The 15,854-nt window shown below is 43.2% G+C and overlaps 1 protein-coding gene across 1 annotated transcript in view; it reads right to left on the reverse strand.

Annotated features, from left to right (window-relative positions):
* LOC106808130 (dynein heavy chain 1, axonemal-like) overlaps window positions 1-15,854 on the reverse strand; it is a 79,184-nt gene that overhangs the window by 33,632 nt on the left and 29,698 nt on the right. Inside the window, exon 26 of the mRNA XM_014810710.1 lies at window positions 13,353-13,662. Coding sequence (XP_014666196.1) covers window positions 13,353-13,662 — 310 coding nt within the window. The remainder of the gene's footprint in view (window positions 1-13,352; window positions 13,663-15,854) is intronic.

Genomic DNA, 15,854 nt, shown 5'->3' on the forward strand with positions numbered 1-15,854 from the left:
AGCTGTGCCATGGGGCGTTGTTCGTCGTACGTCCGTGCCGGCCGGTTGCTCTCGTTCAACATTTGGAACCTACGCTCAATTGATAACTTGAGAACCGTATTGACCCATTATGTTTCAAATTGCCCATACAGTTGTTATCCTATGGCAGAGATGTGAACGTCCTATTTTGCGCAGCATGTCCAGGTTGACCTACTTTCGCAGTCCGACGCCCACTTTGTGGAAAAAAGGAAATGGCCAGAAAGTCAGTTCAGGTTCAATGGATTTTGCTCATTTTTAGTATGTGAATAAATAGGACTGCGCCCAAAAGACATGTATAACAACGGAGTTCTTTATATTTTTGTTTAAAATTATGCAGGAATAGGTAGATTTCGCATTCACTATGCATTTCAGTGATCTGCCTGCAAGTCAACGCCAGTAACTCACAGAAACCGTTGACCCAACATGTTTCAATTGCACCCATACAGTTGTTACTCTTATAGGACGAATTTAAAACATCCTATGTCTGGAGCACGCAGTCGAGCCTACTTTACGAGCACGCCCGACTTTTTCGGCAAAATGAAAATGGCCATCTAGGATTCATTCGATTTTTGTTACAATTACTACCGGTCCTACCTACCTACCTGCCTACCTAATCATACCTATGTGTAATATTGCTGCTTTTAGATTCGTCTGCTGTTACAGTAATTTGACCCTGCGAATATTTTATTGCTTTTATTTTGCACGATAAGCAGAAACCAAAATGACGCCATCATTTAGGGTAGCGCCATATCCTTACGCCCCAGACTTCAGATTTTGCAGATCTGAAACCAGTTATTTAGCATGGCAAAACTTTAACCCTGAAACAAAAGCAGTGAAATTTCATTAGTATAAAACAGGGAATAAAGGACATTTGATTACATTTCGGGTCCGTCATATAATGAAACACTTTTACCAAATTTTTAAATATCATCTCTCTCTGCTATCACACCAAGGCTGAGCTAATAGTGTCATTGACACTTTCATTCGTATAAACTCACAGGCCTTAGCACGTAATAGAAATTTGCACTGCTTCTGTTTCAGGGCTTAGTTCACACTCGACGCGATCACATGCCAATCGAAATAAATATATGTAGTTGTTGAAATCTCGGATACGCATTGCCATGCTGATCGCTCGTCTACTTGACAGGCCAACTGTTTCGTCCCGTGGCTATGAGCGAAATTGCCAGACTATGCACTCATCCTGCAGATCAGCCTGCTTCTCCTTCGGCTTCTCCGATGCCGAAAGCATCTAGCCAAAAAGATTTACACAGCACGTTCAAGCTATATCAGCGGAGCAGCTTTATCCTCGCAGCTAAACACCCATTCCAGATCTGGCTAATGACGCCTGCCTCAGGCAATTAATCAAGAGTTACTAACATAATAAACAAATGTCTATTGTTTCGCGTCAGATGTGAGGTTAGGAAGGCTCTGGTAATAATAGACGGGGCTCCTAAACGGGCTGCTCTTATCAGGTGGTCGCCTAACAAAAACCGGACCTTTACCAGAAAATACTTTGCGCCTATGGAAACCCCATTCATTTCACAATTAAAACAAGGCATGTTCAAACGACTGCTATTTTACCACTTTTGCGCAGTCGCATCAATCATTCAGCAACGCTACAGGAATTCAGTTTGTCACTGTCCTTCAGATGTGATTATACTCAATAAGCGCAGTACTCAGTTGCTTGAGTGCTGCTGTCGTGCACGCTTCCATGCCCATCATACTTTCGCCGCATATGAGCGTTTACCACATGATGACATCGCAAGGCATGCATATTGCCATTAGTATTGTGCTGCGTGTGGCCAGTCCACAGTCACATGCGAGTGTCAGGTGTGGTGTTTTAATTGGCATTCATTAGCCACACCTTGCTGTCATATGCGCAATTTAAAGTGTCGGTGCAAGTATCATGATGTTGCAATTCCGATTTCGATTAATCAAAGAAAATTGACATTAAATTAATTACTACAATAACTTATCAATTAATTTGCATCAATAGCCAATTCACAGTGGCGATGCTGTAAGGATGTGAAGCCGAACAGAGCAGTTCAGCATCACTATAGAAGAGATTGCCAAACGTCAATGTAACGCATTTTTCTCTGAGAGTAACCGTAGATCGACACATGCGAAAGAATAATAAATAAATAATATTTATTTGATTGCAATAATTAACGAGTGTCACGAGTGCGGCCATGAAACAACAGCTAGTATTTGTTATACGAAAAGTGATATATCGCTCAAATTTCACTCGCCTTAGATTTGATAGATTTCCGTTAAATATTCACGAGGTTTGCGTTTTTTTTAGAACGCAGTTTGGGATTTTGTGTTATATTCCCTGGATTGCAATATATCAACAGCTGTCAGATATTCGCAGAAGGGAGATTTTACTTGTGTGGTTTCTACTCAAACATCATTCACTGCACCCTTGCCACTGTGTTTATTTTTATGAAATGTGAAGTTGATGACATGGAGACTCATTTGCCGCTCGGCATGCACGCCGAAAGGAAAACAATCTGGCGAAGCAGATAAGAAAAGTCCATGGCTAGAACAGATGAGCATTTCCACCTAGAAGCCACTAAATCATTTCTTTACAGAAAACTGTTGCCAATTCCTCTCACCCAACAGCCGCAGCGTTGGCACAAATCCAGATTGCCCTGAGTGTGTTCTATGTTTTATGTCTTGTTCTTGAAGTGGACCACTACGATTTCGGCAATGCGAGAGCGGTGAAGACTGTCATTTCTGCAGGCCGGAAATCATAAGCGGGAAAAAATCCACCAAGATGGACGAGTAATTATAATTGCCTGGCCCACTGTATGACACTTAGTGCACCATAACTATAACTATAACCATAACCATAACCATAACCATTACTTAACATTAATAATCCACACTGGAGATCACCTGCATTAAATGATGCCCAAATCCTCAATCACCTAACATTTCATAATCCATCATTATCAATCATCTTAACATTGATAATCCATTATCAAATCAGTCTAAACATTGATAATCTAATTTTACATCATCAACAGCTAAACACTGATAATTCATATTTGCAATCACGCTAACATTGATAATCCTCATCATCAAATAAGTCTAACATTTGATAATCCCATCTCATCAGTCACATAACATTCATAATCAATATCTTCAATCCACCTAACATTAATAACCCACATCTAGAAATCACCTAACATCAATAACCCACATTAGAATCACCTAACATCAATAACCCACATTAGAAATCACCTAACATCAATAACCCACATTAGAAATCACCTAACATCAATAACCCACATTGGAAATTACCTAACATTAGTAAACTACATTGCGCATAATCACCTTAGCCGCTTTAGCGTCAGTGCTAGGGCTGGTGCAGATACATACCTGCCGAGATGCGCCAATGCTAGAATAATGAACTGCCTAATGAAACCTAGCTGTAAATGAATGTAATGTCCTGGTGTGACGCCAATCAATCGTCCGGCTATTTGACTTTCAAAAGAGCATCATTCAGCCAGTCAGTGCGCCCTATGATGCCCTGTGATCATATTTCGTTGTTGATAAACAGAGTGTCAATGAAGCTCTATGCATTCTTCTTACAGTTGCACTCAGGGTAATTGTTTTGCGCGGAGAATTATCCCACCGATTAATCATTCATCATCCCTGTCATTACACGTTGAGCCGACCGCGGGAGGACCCCGTGCCGGGCGGGCCATTGTGAAGCCATTAAGCCTGTGTTTAGTGTTGTGTTATCGAGTCACCATCACAGTGCGTTTAGCGTAGGACTACGCCCCAGTGGTGCCTGCTTGTGCGCGTCTTACAGCGTTGCCTTGCTGCATTTGCTGTAACAAGAGCGAGAGTATTTGTCTCGTGGCGTGTTTCCGGCGTGCGCCGATCATGATCATGATCGCGCTTGCCGCACGGCATGGCCGCTGTTTACAACGATTCACAGGGTGCTAACAGCGTTGCTCATCTTGAATTCAGAATTCGGCATTATATCATCTCTGTGATATTGCCTATAGTTTTGATAAACAATAGTGATATTAAATACGAGCGCGATTCCACACGGGAATCGTTATTATTTTGCAGTTTTTTACTGTAGGTATGCACCCCAGTGATTGCTAGTGCGTGGACGATATCATCGCACATAGTCGATGTATTAGGCATACTATCTAGTCATATGTTTTTTCGAAGATACGTTTAACATTTGCAATACATGTATCAATACTCTCATTTAGTAGGGGCGTTAGTTTCTTAAAAAAATAAGAAACAACCACAATTCGTAATTCCAGCAGCAGTTTTTACCAAAGATCTCCACAATACAGATTTTTTAATCGTTCACGTGATGCGTTTGGATTGCGTTCTTAGAGGTAGACTAGTAGTATTCACTGAAAAATATTCCGCTTGCATACCGGTCAACTATCGTAAGGCTGCTATCGGCTGCATACGGATCGTATCGTGACGCGCTGTTCGTGCATATGGATCGTATCGCTGAAGCCCTTGTATTTTATACAGCGATCGTATCCCGTGCACAGGCTTGTATCGTGAAGCTGTATCGTGCATTACGATCGTATCGGAAGCGCGCTATCGTGATCACGGCGATCGTATCGTGAAGGCTGTATTCCATGATACGGTCGTATTCGACGCTGTAATCGCTGATACGGATCGTATTCGCTGACGCTTACGTGATACGGCGCTATCGTGCACGCTGTATTGTGATACTGTCGTATCGTGACGCCTGCTATCGTGCACTACGGATCTATCGTGACGGCTGTATCGTAGATTACGGAGTCGTATCGTGAACGCCTGATATCGTGATTACGGGTCGTATCGTGACGCGCTTGTATCCTGATACGGTCGTATCGTAGACGCTGTATCGTGATACTTGCGTCGATCGGCGACCGCGCTGTATACGTGCATACTGTCGTACGGACGGCTGTATCGTGATACGGGTTCGGATCGCGGACGGCTGCATCGTGATACTTGGTCGTTATCGGGACGGCTGTATCGTGATACGGTCGGTATCGTGCACGGCTGGATCGTGATACTCGTCGTATCGTGAACGCGCTGTTATCGTGCATACGGGTCGTTTATCGCTGCACGCGCTATCGTGAACGGGCGTATCTTGACGGCTGTATCGTTGATTACGGGTCGTATCGGTGACGCTGTATCGTGACGGCATGTATCGTCATTTACTGGTCGCTATCGGGCGACGCTGTATCGTGAGACGGGCTCGTATCGTGACGGCCTGTATCGCTGATACGCGTCGATCGCTGACGGCTGTATCGTGATACGGGGTCGTATCGTGACGGCTGTATCGTGACGGCTGTAATCGTGATACTGTCGTATCGGCGACGGCTGCTATCGTTATACTGTCGGTATCTGACCGCTGTATCGTGATTACTGTCGTATCGGACCGGCCTGTATCGTGATACTGGTCGTATCGTGACGGCTCTTGTATCGCTGATACGGCGTCGTATCGGGACGCTGTATCGTGATACTGTCGTATCCGTGACGCGATCGTGATACTGGGGTCGCTATCGGCGACGGCTGTTCGTGCATACTGCGTCGCTAGTCGGTGACGGCGTGTATCGTGCATACGGTCCGTATCGCGGACGGCCTGTATCGTGATACGGTGTCGTTATTCGCTGACGGCTGTATCGTGTACGGATCGTATATCTGCAGCTACCCGTTATCGTCGCACCCCGTGTGATTGCACATACATAACGTGCCTCACATGTTATGCCAGCGTCCTCCGCTCTGCCATTATCTGTAAGCCTCAGGATCGAAGTCTCCTACACCGCTGGCTGTCTCTTGGTCGAAATTGGCCCTGCGCTTAAGTAGACGTTTTTAATTGTTACAGGAGAATTCAGTTCCCGATAATATGTACTTCACGAAAACCTGTTGTCTTCCAGCGTTATACACACGTCGCCAGTCAAGACTGCGAATCAAAGCCTAGCGCCAGACTGCGATTTTGGTTGCTCGTCGCTTGCCACCTGCAACCACAAGCGACGGTCGCAAGGCAAAACTTCACCCGCGCTGTTTCGCACACGTGCAACTTTCCAAAGCAAGTCTAGCGAGAAATTTGGGGGACCAGAGCGATTGCGAACGACGAGTCAATCAACCAATCACACAACGTTGCATTTCTTGCCAACTCCGTCGCAAGCGACCAGATCGCACCGTGGTTGCAGGTTGCTCATTTCCGCAAGGTAGCGATTTTCACCAGCAATTTGCCACAGCGATTCTAGAACGCTGTCAACGTTGACATGAAAAAATCGCACCTGTCTGCGTTATAGGCTTTACTCCTTCCATTAGAAAGCCAGCAACCCGTATATTAGCGAATAAAAGTGGCATGTCATCTGCACACGCAACCTACCAAACGCCACGGCGACAGCATTAACTTTCCACGTTTTATACACGCTTCATAATCGAGCGCCGTTTTTTCCTTTTACGATTTGCGCTTCGCGGCAGTGTGTCGCAGCTGTTTCAGCAGTGAGCTGGGCCTTCATTTGCATGGTAGACATTGCCCCCTATAGCCCGAACCCATGTCCCCCTCTATACTGTACACCTGCAGCAGTGCCATGGCGTGTTTACAGCCGGGCCGTGCTTGACATCTCGTCCGAGCTCATCTTAACGATGTCAAGGTGAGTTAAAAACACATTCTTTCTCATCAGTTTGTAGACACTGAAAGGTACATTCTAACTTTACAAGAAGTCTTTATATTATTATGAAACGTTACACTCAAACACTTGATGACGGAGCTAGTTTCATGTGACGCAATTAGAACACGTTTAATGCAGTAACTACAAAGGTTGTACTTAATTTCGTCGTACAACTTGAAAAGGTACGTAGAAGTCATTGAAACAGAAATATTTGGCACCTAACGAGGTTTAAAGAAGCGGCATTCGACTTCGAGCATCAAAAACTTTTGCTTCACGTTGCTGAGAAGGCTTCACTCACCTTCAGGTTATCAGGTAGCTCTGTGCGGCCGGCATATCCAGGGTTCATGGTGATGAACACAGCGCACGAGTGCCTCAGCGCGAGCTCAATCCCCTCGAACATGAATCTCTCCACCTGGAAAATTGAGTCAGCTCGCACGTGTATGCACACAGCCGCTCGCCACGCGTGGTTTATTTTTCACGGTAGCGTGGCGATGCAAACAAGCGTGACGCTTCAACCTCAGCAGGGCCGCCCGTCACACCGCTCGTCATTACAGCACAACGCTATTGACACGCATATTGGTGCTTTTAGTGGCACGAGGTGGACTCTCTGAGGTGAGGTGGATCGCGTGATTTCTCATTTCACTCTCATTTCATCTCACTCACTTCTGATTTCTCATTTCTCATTCAACGGGAGTTTCACTCTCAAGAAGCAGCCCACGTATCGTTGCAGTCTGCAGCAAAACATTTAATTTCCTTGTCTCGCGCGACTGTCAATACTGCCATTAAATGTCTACGTCCGCCACATGCCTCGCCTGTGTGGTCCTGCCACTTGAACACACCACCTCATCTAAAGGTGGCCACTTACCTTAAGATATCCTAAGCGACAGAATGGGATATGAGCTATGGTACTTAGTTCATGGCTAACTATACATATTTCATGCAAGCTTCAGTGACATTCGCATTACCACATTACCATCATAACCACGTACACATCAACATCTCACACATCGATTACTGCTGAGACTGGTGAAGCTCAGCTCTAGCACAGAAAATTGGGAACATAGATGAGATGAGGGCTAATACCATTTCTAATTATACAACCAATACATGCGTTTTAGCAATCAACAGTCTTGCCATCAAACCCTTTAGTGCTCTACATAAATGCAGCTGCTCACAAGAAGCCAAGTGATAATAGCCATAATCAAGGTTATAAGCCCCAATGTTCAATTAATCATAAAAAGAGAATAGAAGCATAGCATGGAAGCATAGAGCTAGACCACAAAGGAACTCTTCATAGCCAACTCCATGCTTCAGTGTTCTATTCTACACACGAGTCTTAGTTTACCTTTGCCTTCAGACCATTCTGAATGGTAGCAATTTGCTGAGCAACTACGGACAGCACCTCAATATCAATCCTGTTAAACTCATCAAAGCAGGCCCACGCACCAGAGCTGAAACATAACAATTTAATACGATACGCCTGAAAACACTCTTAGCATTTAGGTCATCCGTTTAACTTTATCACTAATACTCAGTCACCCTCATAAAATATTGGCGGCACCTTCGTTCAGTTAGCATGACGCGGCTTTAAAAATGCAGATTTGGAGTGGCTTTGGTTAGTCACTAAAGAAATTGATTAGATGAAAATCCATGAATATCCCGGTACTATAGGAGCTGCTAGATCTGGTGCAGCAATTAGATAACTTACATCGCATAACATAAAAACTATTTATTCCTATGGTTTTTATTCTCCTCTCTCGTCCTCTCTCTCTCTTCCTCTCTCTCTCTCTCTCTCTCTCTCGATCTCTCTCTCTCTCCTTCTCTCTCTTTCTCTCTCTCTCTCCTCTCATCTCTTCTCTCTTTCTCTCTTTCTCTCTCTCCTTCTCTCTCTCTCTCTCTCTAGCATCTGCTTCTCTCATCTCTCTCTCTCGTTCTCTCTCGCTCTCCTCTACTCTCTCTCTCTCTCTAGCCCTGCTCTCTCTCTCTCTCTCTCTCTCTCTCTCCTCTCTCTCCTCCCCCCCCTCTCATCTCTCTCTCTCTCTCCCCTCGCTTCTCTCTCTCCTCTCTTTCTCTCTCTCTCTCCCCTCTCTCCTCTCACCCTTTTAATGTTCAATTAAATCTAGAGATATCTAACATAAAGAGAAAAGAATTAAATACTCTTGCCAATCCTTTGGAATTTCCCATAGCATGAAGTCTAACTGTGTCACAGCAATTGAACACGACACACTGAATAGCATATGCCTTTGCAAAGATCCTTAAAAAAACGACATTATCGCAGCAATTTAATTAAGAAATATGTTTTTAAGAAAATAATAATAACCAGTTACTAAACAAATATAGTTGTAGCCGGAGGGCAAGGATAACGCTATATTACGTTTTGTTGAGATGTTCAGGTATAACGTGACCGCATGGTATTAAATTTATTCTACTAGCTAGCTAGGCTAGTATAATATTTCATCAAGCACTGAGTTAGCCGATTCAACCGTGTCCTACATTCCACGCAATAGGGAGAGAATACATCAATCTTGAAACGAGGCATACGATTTCATGACAAAAATTAGCAAATATATAATACAAATCTCACCCTCTGGTGGGTCTTGTCTTTCCGGCTTCCAGCTGGGCCAGCAGGAGCAGCCGCCAAATAAGTGTGAAGGCACCCGTCAAGGTCATGGTAGCAGCGGTCAGTAAGCGGAGTGATGGAAAAAACCAACTCGGCCAGTATTTGCCCATACTCATTAACCGGATAGGAACTCAGCAGTTGCTGCCACGTGCCGTACACGATGATCACTGTGTCCAGTAGTACCCTGACAAAAGGTGTAATACGGTTCTAATTCGCACCACACATACTATATTTATCATGTAATATATGTCTTATCTCTGACATAAGATCTTAATAATATCTTAATAAATTATATATCGTATATGGCGCCAGAACGAACGTCACTGCGAATAAATTTGATGCAGTAATTAATGCCTAGAGCATGGGTTACTATTTGCTAGCAATCATGTATTAAGGGTCATCGTAGTATCAACAGTGATCCCACACTATACAGATTGCTACCTATTAATATGACACTAGTCCTCGCTCATATGGTCGATGCTCTTCCAGGGGGTACTGCCGATCGGAACCGTATACCCGGGGTACGGTCCGGGGTATACCGCGAAGTACCTGGTATACTATCTGATATGGTTAAGGCTTAGGGTTAGGGTTAGGGTTAGGGTTACGGGTTAGGCGAGTAGGAGTAGGCACTCCGGGGTAGATACTCGTAGTTTGATTAGGCGAGGTACGTCGATATTAGATAGTACCAGGTACGTTCCGATATACTGGGACCGATACAAGGGTACGTTCGCAGTCCCGTGGGGACATAGACCCTCTCAGCCATAGTCCTCTGCCCCAACCCCAACAGTCTACAAAATAAAATCTGTCAATTTTCACTTTGTTTAGGGTGTGTATGATATGAACATTGGTATTCTAAAAGCGTAGCCATTACCTTGAATCACTCCAGCACCCAGTTTGCTACATTAATTGATCAGATGTTGTGATGAAATGGTTCCCTAGTTCCAAAATTAAGGAAAGTGGGAATGACACGTAAGCGCACCTTGGTGTGTGACTAGAAGAGAGGGGGATATCTAAAGCGAAGTATATATATGCGGAGAACTCTCCAGTTATGATAGCATATCTCCCAGTATATACTCTTGAATAAATGACTAATATGCATAAGTTTTGATGCGCAAAATAAATGTTTCAGAATCTGAAGGTCTGAAAATCCTTGAGAGGAGATGGCGCTACGCCGAAATGATCGCCAATCTGTTGGTTTTCGAATATCGTGCAATCAGCAAAAAACAATGAAAATATTCCAGTTCAAATTGACTATAACGAAAGTCTAAACACATATACATTGATATAAGTATGATTGTACGAGGTGTCTGACCAGTGAGCACGAAATAAACGTAATAGGACGTGTGTCATATCTCCATAGGAGTAAACCAACTGGTTTGGCGGCTGGCCTTACACATTCACATACCAAATTTAACAAAAATCGGACATGAATTTAGATTTAAATTTTAATTTTTAAGATTTAATGGTAATTTTGAGGAAAACTTGCAAAAGTTACCTAATTTAGATAATTAAAAAAAATCAAACCCTGTGTGATATGTTTTGGCCTAAGTCCTTATATTCGAGAGTTATTTCCATTCACATAGCTAGAAATGAGCAAAAGTCATTAGAACCTGAACGACTTGACTGGCTCATTTCCATTTTGCCAAAAAAGTGGACGTGGCCGAAGTAGGTCGACTGGCAGTGCTCCAAAAATTAGGACGGTTCAAACTTCTCCATAGGAGTAACAACTGAATGGAATTGAACTGTGGGTCAAACCGGTCTTGAGTTATCGTGACGGTAGGCAGACCACTGAAATGCAGTGAAATTGCCAAAATCTACCTAATTTGCATAATTAAAAAATAAAATCTAAACCTGTGTAATATGTTTTGGGGCCAGTCCTCATTCATTCACATACCAGAAATAAGCGAACCCCATTGAACCTGAACTGACTTGTGGCCATTTCCATTTTTGCCAATAAGTGGACGTGGCTCGAATGTAGGTCAACTGGCGTGCTCCAAAATAAGACGCTCAAACCTCTCCCATAGGAGTAACAACTATATGCAATTTGAAACATGTGGGTCAAACGGTTCTTGAGTTATCGTTGACCGTAGCCAAACGTTGACGGACGGACGGACGTACGACGGACGACACCCCATGGCAATAGCTCATCTTGACGATGTCAAGGCGAGCTAAAAATGAAAACTGTACTCAAATACCAGGAGAAACATTTTGTATAATTTCAAAAGATAGTTATTAAATATTGGCCTATACAAAATATTGTTAATCTGAATAACAGATTTCCAAAATATCTACAGCTGCTGTTTAAACATTTAACAATATCACAATGTTATGGAGATTGTGGTTACTGAGGTGAAAAAATCTTCTCCAAACTACTTACATATATACAAAATAGTGGTCATTTGAATTACAGATTTTCAAAATATCTATCGTTATTTTCATAGAAAGACAGCCGATGTATAAACATTTAACAATATCACAATGTTATGGAGATTGTGGTTACTGAAGTAAAAAAAATCTTATATATATATATAACCCATATATTATCTTAATATATGATATATATAGCCTTGCAAACAATCACGAAATTTTTTGCCGCACCTAGATTCCTTCATTTTGATGTGTTCCCATAATAGAACGTAATGTCACAAGTAATGACTGGTGAGCAATTCCCCCCAAGGCCGTTGCAAAGGCGAATGTCAGCCGTAATTCTATTGCTACTCTACGACAACCACTGCAGCTGACTAGGCGTTGGTTAGACATTATTACAGTATTACGTAACATCATAAAACCAAAGAAATATATATGATACCAATCGTACGTGAGACAGTGGGGTAGGCTGAAAGCACAAAGTCGCGAATTCAGAGTACGTTGTAAAGTGCAGGTAAAGAGCTGCCTATGCATCAGTGCTACCACAAACCATTATACGGGTGTACTGCTTGGTGATAATTTTAGATAAATTTTCTCCATTTTCAAAAGTAATTATCAGCAGAAGTGTGTACTGTGCATTGTGCACGTAAAACCTATACATTCCGGGCGAATAGTGAGTAGTAGTAGTGAGTAGTATGAGTAGTATGAGTAGTAGTAGTAGTAGTAGTAGTAGTAGTAGTAGTAGTATAGTAGTGAGTAGTATGAATTGTTCCAGTGGATAGCGATTTTGTGAAAAATTATTCAGCCATGGTGACTGCAAAGGCCCATTAATTTGTGTAAAATGTAATCAGACAGACTCGTGGAAAACGAATATATAATGTTGGGCTGACAGAGGTTTCATGTGATTTGTACACTTCGAATGCATAGGGATTTAGCATAAATATAATTCCAGTTGTATTATGCAGACAGCCACCTTTCAAGTATTTTTACTTATTCTTTTGATGTTATGCTTCTTATGTCGGCAGCCTTTAGACGCCATCTAGTGGTGGTTTCCACATCTGAACGAACTTTGCTAGCGAGCGTGCGACAAGGCACGTAACGCACAACACATTTACACATACAATATGCACGCGTCCGTATGCACGTCGCTCCGTCCCGCATGCCAGCATGCAGACCATGCAAAATGACGTCACGCGCAGCGCACGAAACGCACACGACACGTACAAGCCGCACGCACACCCACACGCACGCACACTGACGCTCACACAGCACAGCATACATCGCCGCGACGACATCACACGGGTGCACCGCACGCACACCACAACAACACGCTACGCCGCCGCACGCACGCACGCCGCACGACTCAGCACAACCGACGCAGACGGCACGCACCGCACCACAGCACGCGCCACCGCGTCCCTCCCTCTCCTTAAGCACACCATATCACCTAATCAACGAGCGAAAGAAAAGGGACTGCATGGGAGAGCGACGAGCAAGGGATGAGACGGGATAGAAAGTGGACGAGAGCGAGCGTCGGAGAGAGAGAGAGATAGAGAGAGACCGAGGGCGAGCGAGAGCGAGACAGAGAGAAAGAACGAGAGCGAGACAGAGAGAAAGAACGAAAGCCAGAGAGCGCGCGAGCGAAAGTGAGAGAGACACCGCGTGACATCGAAGCCTCGGGCGCGCACCTGAGCTGGCTGATCCACTCGAAGTCGTTGATGCTGTTCACGTGTTCGGTGAGCATGCGGGCGAGCACGTCGCGCGCATGCACCTCGATGACGATGAGCGCTGACAATATCATGCGCTCGAGGCGGCTGAGGTCGCCACGCACCAGCTCCCGCAGATCGTCCAACTGCCGGAGCACAGACGGACGCACAGCAGCAGCAGCAGCAGTAGCAGCAACGTCGAGCAGGCGCAGCGACGAAGCAACGCGAAGAAAATGCAGATTAGAATACGAATGGAAACGAAATGAAAGTGATGGAGGAGGGGATGGAAGCGCTGCCGAGAAACATGTTGCAGAAACGTGGAGTAAACAAATAGGCAAAATAACGTGAAAATATTGCTGACAGACGTATGGTAGAACCACAGAGTAAACAAATAGGCAAAATAACACGCACGCATTGCTGACAAACGTAGGTATGGTAGAACCACGGAGTAAACAAATGGGCAAAATAACTAATTGGCAAAATAAACAGGCAAACTAAACGTGAAAATATTGCCGACAGACGTATCGCAGAAACGCAGAGTAAATAAAAATGTAAAATAACGCACAAACATTCCCGAGAAGACACACCGCAAAAACAGAATAAACAAAAAAATCAAAATATCAGCATATATATTTTGCCGACCCACTTCAACAGGAGAGACGCCAGAGATTTCCCCCACACAGTGGCCAGGATTCCCGACAGTGGAGGGGGGTATATAAGCTCATATTGTAAACCTGGGACGTAGGGCTATTTAAAATTAGGGGGTCTGATTTTTTAGGTTTAAGGTTTGTAATGGCAATTAGACAGTTTAGCAGGGCTACTCACATACTTTAATGGATAGTTTTCACAAATTACTTCAACTATAGCAATGCCCCAGGTGACAAGTGACTCCAAATGCTTTTCATGGATTGTTCCTCGACAAGTTACTGTATATTATATCCCTGACGGGGGGATGAAACATGCACCATCCCCTTAGGCTCTTCCTCTGCCATCTAAAGACAGAGTTCTCCAATTATCGTAAAAACAACGCTACGTGTGCTAACACTAGGAAGCTAACCAAGCCTTCCGTGGCCATAAACTCTAAGGTATCACGTGGCAGATTTGCGTCATTTGTGTGCAAGCAGATGCTCAAATTCAAGCACAAGCATCACAGAGTCAGGAAATAAGGTTGAATGTCATCATGACATTCAGTGAATGAATATCACTGCTATGTCTTGGGCAAACCAATTACTAAATCACGATGATACATCTCAACGTTATATACAAATGAAAGCAATTAAGTTTAAAATAAAACTCAATTGGGATTTGTTAAAATTATAATTGAAGTTTTGAACAAGATCCTACTAATTACTGGGGTTTTGCCCCTATTTCCAAGTAGTACTCGGATTAATAAAACAATCGCAGACAAAGCGACTATAAATTTTTTTCATAGATGGCCCGTGAAGAGTTTGTGATTTTTTCCTGAAGGGAGCTAAGCCTACGCACCGTGGCAGGGGGATCATATAGCCACCTATACATTGTAGCAAAATCAGAGAATACCTTTTAAAATTCAGCATTGACAGGTCACATTATATAAATACAGAATAAACATGAATACGATAATGACAAATAAACGTGAGAGAAAACTGGGAAGCTGTCAGCTGTTAACGAATGATTACAAGAATCTGAAATGGATTTCTGTGATTAGGCAGACTATGTCTCCCAATACCTAACACAATAATTCTTCTCACAAATAAGATATTTATACAGTGGCGCCACCAGGGGGTGCGGAACGCGCCGGGTGACACCATCAGAGGGGGTGACGCCAAAATGACTGTCTATAAAATTTCCATATTAACCACATGAAACTATGTAAATATAAATACATAACGGCGGTCCATATGATATTGTAACTTTTAAGTTGTTTATGTCACTACTATTGCCCATTACATTCAGTGATATACGGGAATTAGGATTTACGAGTAACATTAGTACAAAAAACATTACTAAGGATTCTGTATGGCCTGGTACGGGAGGAGGTCCATGGGGGTGACACCATGAGTTACCGCACAGTGTGACACCAACGCTCGTGACGCCACTGTATTTATATTTGAGAAATGATAGCGTCATTATTTAAATCAGTATTGACAATTTGATAATGCCAACAATGCACCATTTACAGTCAAATCTATGTGGAATATAAATTGGGGGGAAAAACTAACTCAAAAATTTTCATACAAAAATGTAGGTGGAACCTGCTTCCCCTTTCTGGTAAAAAAGAAACAATGTAATTTAATCTAGTAGCATAGCAAAGTATCATCTACTATTACCAAGTTACTAACCACATTATAATATCCCAAAGTTAACACAATGTAAATAGTTTGTCACCTCAGTGATTGCAACAATATAAAACTACCGAGCAATAGATTATATATATATATCAGGGTAAAAAATACACGGGAGCAATGAGCGATTCGCTCTTCAAACCTCGGAAATCGCTCTCGT

Source organism: Priapulus caudatus, unplaced genomic scaffold, assembly GCF_000485595.1.
Source record: "Priapulus caudatus unplaced genomic scaffold, Priapulus_caudatus-5.0.1 Scaffold255, whole genome shotgun sequence".
Taxonomy (NCBI): domain Eukaryota; kingdom Metazoa; phylum Priapulida; class Priapulimorpha; order Priapulimorphida; family Priapulidae; genus Priapulus; species Priapulus caudatus.